The 12,287-nt window shown below is 49.6% G+C and overlaps 1 protein-coding gene across 2 annotated transcripts in view; it reads right to left on the bottom strand.

The window, feature by feature from the left end:
- Positions 1–8,051, bottom strand: part of LOC141117482 (uncharacterized) — a 47,848-nt gene extending 39,797 nt beyond the window's left edge. The window contains exon 1 of one of the 2 annotated variants that reach the window (XM_073610375.1): positions 7,892–8,051. In XM_073610375.1, the coding sequence (XP_073466476.1) occupies positions 7,892–7,940 (49 nt within the window). In that variant the 5' untranslated portion in view covers positions 7,941–8,051. The remainder of the gene's footprint in view (positions 1–7,891) is intronic. The other variant, XM_073610374.1, reaches the window with a different exon arrangement.
- Between the last annotated feature and the right edge of the window lie 4,236 nt (positions 8,052–12,287).

The following is a 12,287-nucleotide window of genomic DNA, read 5'->3' as shown; positions in this document are numbered from 1 at the left end:
AGTGAGACCAAGGCAGGGTGGCTACGTTCCTACATACAGTGGGACCAAGACAGGGTGGCTACGTTCCTACACACAGTGGGACCGAAAAAAGGTGGCTACGTTCCTACATACAGTGGGACCAAGGCAGGGTGGCAAAGCTCCTACACACAGTGGGACCAAGACAGGATGGCTACGTTCCTACATACAGTGGGACCAAGACAGGATGGCTACGCTCCTACATACAATGGGACAAAGGCAGAGTGGCTACGCTCCTACATGCAGTGGGACCAAGGCAGGGTGCTACGTTCCTACATACAGTAGGACCAAGACAGGGTTGCTACGTTCCTACACACAGTGGGACCGAAAAAGGGTGGCTACGCTCCTACATATAGTGGGACCAAGACAGGGTGGCTATGTTCCTATATACAGTGGGACCAAGGCAGAGTGGCTACGCTCCTACATACAGTAGGACCAAGGCAGGGTGGCTATGTTCCTACATACAGTGGGACCAAGACAGGTTGGCTACAGTCCTACACACAGTGGGACTGGAAAAGGGTGGCTACGTTCCTACATACAGTGGGACCAAGACAGGGTGGCTGTGCTCCTACATACAGTGGAACCAAGACAGGGTGGCTACGTTCCTACACACAGTGGGACCGAAAAAGGGTGGCTATGTTCGTACATATAGTGGGACCAAGACAGGGTGGCTACACTCCTACATACAGTGGGACCAAGACAGGGTGGCTACGTTCCTACACACAGTGGGACCGAAAAAGGGTGGTTATGTTCCTACATACAGTGGGACCAAGGCAGAGTGGCTACACTCCTACATACAGTGGGACCAAGTCAGGGTGGCTACATTCCTACATACAGTGGGACCAAGGCAGGGTGGCTACTTTCCTACATACAGTGGGACCAAGGCAGGGTGGCTATGTTCTTACATGCTGTGGGACCAAGACAGGGTGGCTACAGTCCTACACACAGTGGGACTGAGAAAGGGTGGCTACGTTCCTACATATAGTGGGACCAAGACAGGGTGGCAACACTCCTACATACAGTGGGACCAAGGCAGGGTGGCTATGTTCCTATATACAGTGGGACCAAGGCAGAGTGGCTACGCTCCTACATACAGTAGGACCAAGGCAGGGTGGCTATGTTCCTACATACAGTGGGACCAAGACAGGTTGGCTACAGTCCTACACACAGTGGGACTGGAAAAGGGTGGCTACGTTCCTACATACAGTGGGACCAAGACAGGGTGGCTACGTTCCTACACACAGTGGGACCGAAAAAGGGTGGCTATGTTCGTACATATAGTGGGACCAAGACAGGGTGGCTACACTCCTACATACAGTGGGACCAAGACAGGGTGGCTACGTTCCTACACACAGTGGGACCGAAAAAGGGTGGTTATGTTCCTACATACAGTGGGACCAAGACAGGGTGGCTACGCTCCTACATACAGTGGGACCAAGGCAGAGTGGCTACACTCCTACATACAGTGGGACCAAGGCAGGGTGGCTACATTCCTACATACAGTGGGACCAAGGCAGGGTGGCTACTTTCCTACATACAGTGGGACCAAGGCAGGGTGGCTATGTTCTTACATGCTGTGGGACCAAGACAGGGTGGCTACAGTCCTACACACAGTGGGACTGAAAAAGGGTGGCTACGTTCCTACATACAGTGGTACCAAGGCAGGGTGGCTACGTTCCTACACACAGTGGGACTGAACAAGGGTGGCTACGATCCTACATACAGTGGGACCAAGACAGGGTGGCTACGCTCCTACATACAGTGGGACCAAGGTAGGGTGGCTAGGCTCGTACATACAGTAGGACCAAGGCAGGGTGGCTATGTTCTTACATGCTGTGGGACCAAGACAGGGTGGCTACAGTCCTACACACAGTGGGACTGAAAAAGGGTGGCTACGTTCCTACATATAGTGGGACCAAGACAGGGTGGCAACACTCCTACATACAGTGGGACCAAGGCAGGGTGGCTATGTTCCTATATACAGTGGGACCAAGGCAGAGTGGCTACGCTCCTACATACAGTAGGACCAAGGCAGGGTGGCTATGTTCCTACATACAGTGGGACCAAGACAGGTTGGCTACAGTCCTACACACAGTGGGACTGGAAAAGGGTGGCTACGTTCCTACATACAGTGGGACCAAGACAGGGTGGCTGTGCTCCTACATACAGTGGGACCAAGACAGGGTGGCTACGTTCCTACACACAGTGGGACCGAAAAAGAGTGGCTATGTTCGTACATATAGTGGGACCAAGACAGGGTGGCTACACTCCTACATACAGTGGGACCAAGACAGGGTGGCTACGTTTCTACACACAGTGGGACCGAAAAAGGGTGGTTATGTTCCTACATACAGTGGGACCAAGACAGGGTGGCTACGCTCCTACATACAGTGGGACCAAGGCAGAGTGGCTACACTCCTACATACAGTGGGACCAAGGCAGGGTGGCTACATTCCTACATACAGTGGGACCAAGGCAGGGTGGCTACTTTCCTACATACAGTGGGACCAAGGCAGGGTGGCTATGTTCTTACATGCTGTGGGACCAAGACAGGGTGGCTACAGTCCTACACACAGTGGGACTGAAAAAGGGTGGCTACGTTCCTACATACAGTGGTACCAAGGCAGGGTGGCTACGTTCCTACACACAGTGGGACTGAACAAGGGTGGCTACGATCCTACATACAGTGGGACCAAGACAGGGTGGCTACGCTCCTACATACAGTGGGACCAAGGTAGGGTGGCTAGGCTCGTACATACAGTAGGACCAAGGCAGGGTGGCTACGTTCCTACATACAGTGGGACCAAGACAGGGTGGCTACAGTCCTACACACAGTGGGACTGAAAAAAGGTGGCTAAGTTCCTACATACAGTGGGACCAAGACAGGGTGGCTCTGCTCCTACATACAGTGGTACCAAGGCAGGGTGGCTACGTTCCTACACACAGTGGGACTGAACAAGGGTGGCTATGATCCTACATACAGTGGGACCAAGACAGGGTGGCTACGCTCCTACATACAGTGGGACCAAGGCAGGGTGGCTAGGCTCCTACATACCGTAGGACCAAGGCAGGGTGGCTACGTTCCTACATACAGTGGGACCAAGACAGGGTGGCTACGCTCCTACATACAGTGGGACCAAGGCAGAGTGGCCACGCACCTACACACAGTGGGACCAAGGCAGGGTGGCTACGTTCCTACATACAGTGGGACCAAGACAGGGTGGCTACGTTCCTACACACAGTGGGACCGAAAAAGGGTGGTTACGTTCCTACATACAGTGCGACCAAGGCAGGGTGGCAACGCTCCTACACACAGTGGGACCAAGACAGGATGGCTACGTTCCTACATACAGTGGGACCAAGACAGGGTGGCTACGCTCCTACATACAATGGGACAAAGGCAGAGTGGCTACGCTCCTACATGCAGTGGGACCAAGGCAAGGTGCTATGTTCCTACATACAGTAGGACCAAGACAGGGTGGCTACGTTCCTACACACAGTGGGACCGAAAAAGGGTGGCTACGTTCCTACATATAGTGGGACCAAGACAGGGTGGCTACACTCCTACATACAGTGGGACCAAGGCAGGGTGGCTATGTTCCTATATACAGTGGGACCAAGGCAGAGTGGCTACGCTCCTACATACAGTAGGACCAAGGCAGGGTGGTTATGTTGCTACATACAGTGGGACCAAGACAGGTTGGCTACAGTCCTACACACAGTGGGACTGAAAAAGGGTGGCTACGTTCCTACATGCAGTGGGACCAAGACAGGGTGGCTGTGCTCCTACATACAGTGGGACCAAGACAGGGTGGCTACGTTCCTACACACAGTGGGACCGAAAAAGGGTGGCTATGTTCGTACATATAGTGGGACCAAGACAGGGTGGCTACATTCCTACATACAGTGGGACCAAGACAGGGTGGCTACGTTCCTACACACAGTGGGACCGAAAAAGGGTGGTTATGTTCCTACATACAGTGGGACCAAGACAGGGTGGCTACGCTCCTACATACAGTGGGACCAAGGCAGAGTGGCTACACTCCTACATACAGTGGGACCAAGGCAGGGTGGCTACATTCCTACATACAGTGGGACCAAGGCAGGGTGGCTACTTTCCTACATACAGTGGGACCAAGGCAGGGTGGCTATGTTCTTACATACTGTGGACCACAGTGAATGAATGTTGGCACACTCTAACAGGGGGTCAGATCACAACACCAAAAAAAAAGGAATTTGGAAATTTGGAGGAGACTGAGAGCAATAGAAGGAACCTTTTTGAGTTAAGATACATATTGCAATATCATTTTTTAAACCACTTAAAGCCCTGGAAAGCCATGTTTACATCATCTGACACAAGAGATCTATATACTGAGGTGCTCCACAAGATATGAGTTTTCATAATGGACATCAATCCCAATGATTGCCCCAGACCAATAGAAGAGTCAATACTTTGCGAGTAGCTCACAGCATGGTCAGCATTGTTTCTGAGAAACTGAAGAGGAAATGTAGATTGTGGTGGAGATTCAGTAGGGCTTCATTATTTGGTCTTAGTGTCTGCAGACAAGGCTAGTAGTTTGTGTTTGGAATGAGTAGTGCGCATTAGTTAAAGTGAAGTGCACTGCTCTATGCACACTACAAATCCCATAGTCCAAAGTATATTTCAGAAAAGAGCAAGATAGTGTGGTTAGGTGCCTACATACAGTGGGACCAAGGCAGGGTGACTATGTTACCACATACAGTGGGACCAAAACACGGTGACCACATTTCTATATACAGTGGGACCAAGACAGGGTGACTATTTTCCTACATACAGTGGGACCAAAATAGGGTGGCTACATTCCTACATACAGTAGGAACAAGACAGAGCGGCTATGTTCCTACATACAGTGGGAGCAAGACAGGGTGGCTACCTTCCTACATACAGTGGGAACAAGACAGGGTGGCTACATTCCTATATACAGATGAAGCAATACAGGTTGGCTACATTCCCACATACAGAGGGACCAAGACAGGGTGGCTACGTTCCTACATACAGTGGGACCGAGACAGGATGGCTACGTTCCTACATACAGTGGGACCGAGACAGGATGGCTACGTTCCTACATGCAGTGGGACCAAGACAGGGTGGCTACGTTCCTACATACAGCGGAACCAAGACAAGGTGGCTACCCTCCTACATACAGTGAAACCAAGAGGGGGGGGCTACGTTCCTATATACAGTGAAACCAAGACAGGGTGGCTACATTCCTATGTAGCACGGCCCACTAGAGGACTGCTTAAAATTATCCGCTCATCTGCGCGGCCATGACCTGGTAAACATTCCAACCCACCTGACACTCTGGGTTTAGACATCCTTGTTTCACTGTGGATTAATAATCAGACAACTCAGCGTATTTAGGTTCTATGGATATTTTACTTGAACCATGAATAGGAAACGTTGCTACAAAAAGGAGGTAGATCTGCTGAGTTTTAAGCAACAGCGCCATCTCAGCAGATGGATCCTAGCCAGCCTATAATGCTATCCTAAGAAGGGATAGCAGGTCTAAAAGTGATAATATAGGGGCCCCTTGTATCAGTAATGGCAATAAAGTCCACGTTGCAGATCTGATGTTCTTCACTGGCTTGTTGGAGCTCGTTAACTGTAATCCGATTAGGTGTAGTGGGAACAGTAAATATCACTAGAGGGACAAGCGATGGTTTGAGACACTGGAAAGTATGATGCTTTATGCTTGTAGTCCATATTGCTACATCTATATACAGTGGGACCAAGACAGGGTGGCTACGTTCCTACACACAGTGGGACCGAAAAAGGGTGGCTACGTTCCTACATATAGTGGGACCAAGACAGGGTGGCTACACTCCTACATACAGTGGGACCAAGGCAGGGTGGCTACACTCCTACATACAGTGTGACCAAGGCAGGGTGGCTATCTTCCTAGATACAGTGGGACCAAGACAGGGTGGCTACGCTCCTACATACAGTGGGACCAAGGCAGGGTGGCTACGTTCCTACATACAGTGGGACCAAGACAGGGTGGCTACGTTCCTACACACAGTGGGACCGAAAAAGGGTGGCTACGTTCCTACATATAGTGGGACCAAGACAGGGTGGCTACACTCCTACATACAGTGGGACCAAGGCAGGGTGGCTACACTCCTACATACAGTGGGACCAAGGCAGGGTGGCTATCTTCCTAGATACAGTGGGACCAAGACAGGGTGGCTACGCTCCTACATACAGTGGGACCAAGGCAGGGTGGCTACGTTCCTACATACAGTGGGACCAAGACAGGGTGGCTAGGCTCCTATATACAGTGGGACCAAGACAGGGTGGCTACGCTCCTACATACAGTGGGACCAAGGCAGGGTGGCTACGATCCTACATACAGTAGGACCAAGGCAGGGTGGCTACGTTCCTACATACAGTGGGACCAAGACAGGGTGGCTACGCTCCTAAATACAGTGGGACCAAGGCAGAGTGGCTACGCTCCTACATACAGTGGGACCAAGGCAGGGTGGCTATGTTCCTACATACAGTGGGACCAAGGCAGGGTGGCTACGTTCCTACACACAGTGGGACCAAAAAAGGGTGGCTACGTTCCTACATACAGTGGGACCAAGACAGGGTGGCTACGCTCCTACATACAGTGGGACCAAGGCAGGGTGGCTACGATCCTACATACAGTGGGACCAAGGCAGAGTGGCTACGCTCCTACATACAGTGGGACCAAGACAGGGTGGCTACGTTCCTACACACAGTGGGACCGAAAAAGGGAGGCTACGTTCCTACATACAGTCGGGCTAAGGCAGGGTGGCTACGCTCCTACATACAGTAGGACCAAGGCAGGGTGGCTACGTTCCTACACACAGTGGGACTGAAAAAGGGTGGCTACGTTCCTACATACAGTGGGACCAAGACAGGGTGGCTATGCTCCTACATACAGTAGGACCAAGGCAGGGTGGCTACGTTCCTACACACAGTGGGACTGAAAAAGGGTGGCTACGTTCCTACATACAGTGGGACCAAGACAGGGTGGCTATGCTCCTACATACTGTGGGACCAAGGCAGGGTGGCTATGTTCCTAGATACAGTGGGACCAATAGGTCCCACTGTATGGTCCCACTGGGTGGCTATGCTCCTACATACAGTGAGGCCAAGGCAGGGTGGCTACGCTCCTACATACATGGGACCAAGGCAGGGTGGCTATGCTCCTACATACAGTGGGACTAAGGCAAGGTGGCTACGTTCCTACATACAGTGGGACCAAGGCAGTGTGGCTACGTACTTACATGCTGTGGGACCACAGAGAATGAATGTTGGCACACTATAACAGGGGGTCAGATCACAACACCAAAGAAAAGGAATTTGGAAATTTGGAGGAGACTGAGAGCAATAGAAGGAACCTTTTTGAGTTAAGATACATACTGGAATATCATTTTTTAAACCACTTTAAGCCCTGGAAAGCCACGTTTACATCATCTGACACAAGAGATCTATATACTGAGGTGCTCCACAAGATATGAGTTTTCATAATGGACATCAATCCCAATGATTGCCCCAGACCAAAAGAAGAGTCAATACTTTGCGAGTAGCTCACAGCATGGTCAGCATTGTTTAAACAGTGAAACCGGAAACGGCACCAACCAGCAAAAAAAAGAAAAATTACAAAAACTGCAACAAGCTTTCATTATATATGAATATCAGTCCGTCCCAGATGAATATAAAACACCAGATAAAACAGAGAAAAATAAGAAGTGATTCACGTCTTAATCGACTTTACAGAATTCTTACTTATTACCAGTTGTTGTGAGATATTACACACCATCGTAGAAGATCACACAATACAAGGATGGTGGAAAAAACATAACTTACCTTTGCACACACATAGGAACATCAAGCCACCCCACAGATGGACAGCCATGATTTTTCACCTCATAGATGAGAACCACTGTTTCCTGAATGACATTTCACCAAAACACTCTAATGTGAAGATGTGACACAGATATTTACTGTACCGCTTATTCATCTCACCTCCTCCTTCCTGTACCTTTGACCACTGACATGCAGCAGAGTACGGGTTGTTCGTAAAATTAGGTTAAAGCTATATGAAACCCAAAAAAACAAAAATGTCATATATTGCAGCTTAACAATGCTCAAATGAGGTGTCTGAATTAGTTCTCTATTCTTAGGCTTTATTCCTCTTTGTTTTCACCTGGTGAGCCATCGTCAAGCCAGTAACATGCTTAGTGTCCTGGGGAGGCTCCACTCTGGATGGAGGAGCAATGCAGCAACCATTGGACAGCAGCGTTGTCTAGGGAGAGTGACTGAAAAGAACTCAGACTCTAGATAACATCTGCAAAATTGGATAATTATAAGTCCCAGTCAATTTCAGAAGTTGGTATGCATTGCCAAAGGCCAGAGGCAAGGCAGACCAGTTGCTGAAGGGGACCGAGACCTTTTGACTATACCAATGGTGGGACACTATTCTTCCCACTGACGCCAATGATGGGGCACTATTCCTCCCACTGACACCAATGATGGGGCATCATTCCTCACACTGATACCAATGATGGGACACTATTACTTCCATTGACACCAGTGATGGGACACTAACCCCCCCCCCCCCCACACACACACACACACACACACACACACACACACACACACCACTGATACCAATGATAGGCCACTATTACTACCACTGATACCAATGATGAGGCACTATTACTTCCATTGACACCATAGATGGTGCACTATTCCTTCTGCTGGCACCAATGATGGGACACTATTCCTCCCACCGATACCAATGATGGGGCACTATTCCTCCCACTGACACCAATGATGGGGTACTATTCCTCCAACTCATACCAATGATGGGGCACTATTCCTCCCACAGATACCAATGGTGGGACACTATTCTTCCCACTGACGCCAATGATGGGGCACTATTCCTCCCATTGACACCGATAATGGGACACTATTCCTCCCACCGACACCAATGATGGGGCACTATTCCTTCTGCTTGCACCAATGATGGGACACTATTCCTCCCACTGATACCAATGATGGGGCACCATTCCTCCCACTGATATCAATGTTGGGGCACTATTCCTCCCACTGATACCAATGATGGGGCACTATTCCTTCTGTTGGCACCAATGATGGGACACGATTCCTCCCACTGATAACAATGATGGGGCACTATTCCTTCTGCTGGCACCAATGATGGGGCACCATTCCTCCCACTGATATCAATGTTGGGGCACTATTCCTGCCACTGATACCAATGATGGGGCACTATTCCTTCTGTTGGCACCAATGATGGGACACTATTCCTCCCACTGATACCAATGATGGGGCACCATTCCTCCCACTGATATCAATGTTGGGGCACTATTCCTGCCACTGATACCAATGATGGGGCACTATTCCTTCTGTTGGCACCAATGATGGGACACGATTCCTCCCACTGATAACAATGATGGGGCACTATTCCTTCTGCTGGCACCAATGATGGGGCACTATTCCTCCCACTGATATCAATGTTGGGGCACTATTCCTGCCACTGATACCAATGATGGGGCACTATTCCTTCTGTTGGCACCAATGATGGGACACGATTCCTCCCACTGATAATAATGATGGGGCACTATTCCTTCTGCTGGCACCAATGATGGGAGACTATTCCTCCCACTGATACCAATGATGGGGCACTATTCCTTCTGCTGGCACCAGTGTTAATTTTGTCAACGAAAACGCTTTCGTCAAAGATTTTGTCAGCGGCATTTTTACAGTGACGAAAACGTAACAAAAAGTACAGCACACTGACGAAAATTATGACGAAAATTGGATCCGTTTTCGTTATCGGACGACAACGAGATGAAAATGGCAAGGAGGGACCTTTACTAACTTCCGTTTTTTTTTTACGGAGCTCCGCCTACTTATGCAATCCGCGCCAAGCGCCAGTGACGAGTCCGACGCCATTGTGAGCGAAGAGAGAGGAGAGGAGGACAGTCTGTGAGAGAGATCACTCCCATCCGAGTCCAGACAAATCTGACTCCTCCTGATGCCGCGCCCGCCGCCGAGAGGCAGAGAGAGAACTTCGGCTGAGACTGAGAGCAGACATCAGCAGAACTAGTTTTCTTAGTGCAGTACTTTGCACTGTGACTGCAGTACATAATGGTACGTACACAACAGCCAAGCCTGAGGCCTTCCCCCTCCTACCTATGCATTTTTTCTTCTAATGCCTTTTTCTTCTAATGCCTTTTCCATTGAAATCAATTAGCCCTCACTGCCCTTAGACGACCACCTGTGCAACAGTGCAACTGTGTGTGCAGGGCAGGCCTCCTCTGACAGGCAGTGGCACAGTGGCACTGGCAGTGGCATCCAGGCCAGGCCTTTTTGTAAATGCACTGTCGATTATTATAGGCTATCCCCTCAGACCACCATCCAGGCTCCAGACCAGCCTCTTGTGTACTGTACCCACTGCATGCCATTTATTTCCTAATTTCAGCGGCCTTCTCTACTCAGACCACCGTCGAGAGCAGCAGTCCCACTCCCGAGTTCCAAGTCCGACTCCTCATGACGCCGGAGCCGTGCCCTGCAACCCAGAGGCAGAAGAGCACACTGAGAGGCTGAGAGCAGACATCAGCAGTAGGGATGAGCTTCGTGTTCGAGTCGAACCCATGTTCGACTCGAACATCGGCTGTTCGATCGTTCGCCGAATTGCGAACGTTATGGGCCGTTCGCGCTAAATTCGTGTGGCGCGTCACGGCCCATAATTCACTGCGGCATCGCAGTGCATTGCTGGCTGATGATTGGCCAAGCATGCACTATGACCCGCATGCTTGGCCAATCACAGCGCTGTCAGTAGAGAGAGCTGTAATTGGCCAAAGCCAGGGTGGCTTTGGCCAATTATGGCTCAGGGGATTTAGTACACACCCCACACTATATAAGGCCGCCTGCACGGCGGCCCTGTGTAGTGTGTGTTCCGGTGTGCTGAGAGATAGAGAGAGAGAGAGACAGTGTCATTTGATTTGAGTTAGATAGATTAGGCAGAACAGTCAGTCAGTTAGCTGCACTTACAGTGTATTGTGTATATATATGCATCCCAGGTGTTGCATATATATATATACACTGTATTCAGTTTAGCTAGATCTGTTCCTGTTATCTTCTATCTAGACTATTTACATTTAATGCAGTGCGTCCTGCTCACAGTGTTCAGCTAGATCCGTTCCTGCTATTTACATTTAGTGCAGTGCGTCCTGCTCACAGTGTTCAGCTAGATCCGTTCCTGTTAAATTCCTACTGACCGGCAGGCTTGTCTGGTTACAGTATATAAAGCTACCTGAAGAAAATTACAGGTGTTCTATTTGATCCTATTAGTACCACGGTCAGGCAGCTAGACTATTTACATTTAGTACAGTGCGTCCTGCTCACAGTGTTCAGCTAGATCCGTTCCTGTTATCTTCCTACTGACAGGCAGGCTTGTCTGGTTACAGTATATAAAGCTACCTGAAGAAAATTACAGGTGTTCTATTTGATCCTATTAGTACCACGGTCAGGCAGCTAGACTATTTACATTTAGTACAGTGCGTCCTGCTCACAGTGTACAGCTAGATCCGTTCCTGTTATCTTCCTACTGACAGGCAGGCTTGTCTGGTTACAGTATATAAAGCTACCTGAAGAAAATTACAGGTGTTCTATTTGATCCTATTAGTACCACGGTCAGGCAGCTAGACTATTTACATTTAGTACAGTGCGTCCTGCTCACAGTGTACAGCTAGATCCGTTCCTGTTATCTTCCTACTGACAGGCAGGCTTGTCTGGTTACAGTATATAAAGCTACCTGAAGAAAATTACAGGTGTTCTATTTGATCCTATTAGTACCACGGTCAGGCAGCTAGACTATTTACATTTAGTACAGTGCGTCCTGCTCACAGTGTTCAGCTAGATCCGTTCCTCTTATCTTCCTACTGACAGGCAGGCTTGTCTGGTTACAGTATATAAAGCTACTTGAAGAAAATTACAGGTGTTCTATCCCAGCTTAGTGCAGCTACAGGCCATTAGTATGTCTGGAAGGCCAAGAAGGAGAGGCAGACAGTCACAAGCCAATAAGAGAGGGCAAGCAGGCTCTGTGTCTAGTGCTGGTCGTGGAGACGGTGCATCCTCATCAGCACGTGGCCATGGGACACGCTTGGCCTTTTTTTCGGCAGCTGGCCATGTTGAGCCGCAACATGCGGAAGACTTGGTCGAGTGGATGACCAAG

Source organism: Aquarana catesbeiana, linkage group LG13, assembly GCF_042186555.1.
Source record: "Aquarana catesbeiana isolate 2022-GZ linkage group LG13, ASM4218655v1, whole genome shotgun sequence".
Taxonomy (NCBI): domain Eukaryota; kingdom Metazoa; phylum Chordata; class Amphibia; order Anura; family Ranidae; genus Aquarana; species Aquarana catesbeiana.
Note: the sequence above shows the minus strand (reverse complement) of the source record. Positions and strands in the feature narration are given on the sequence as shown.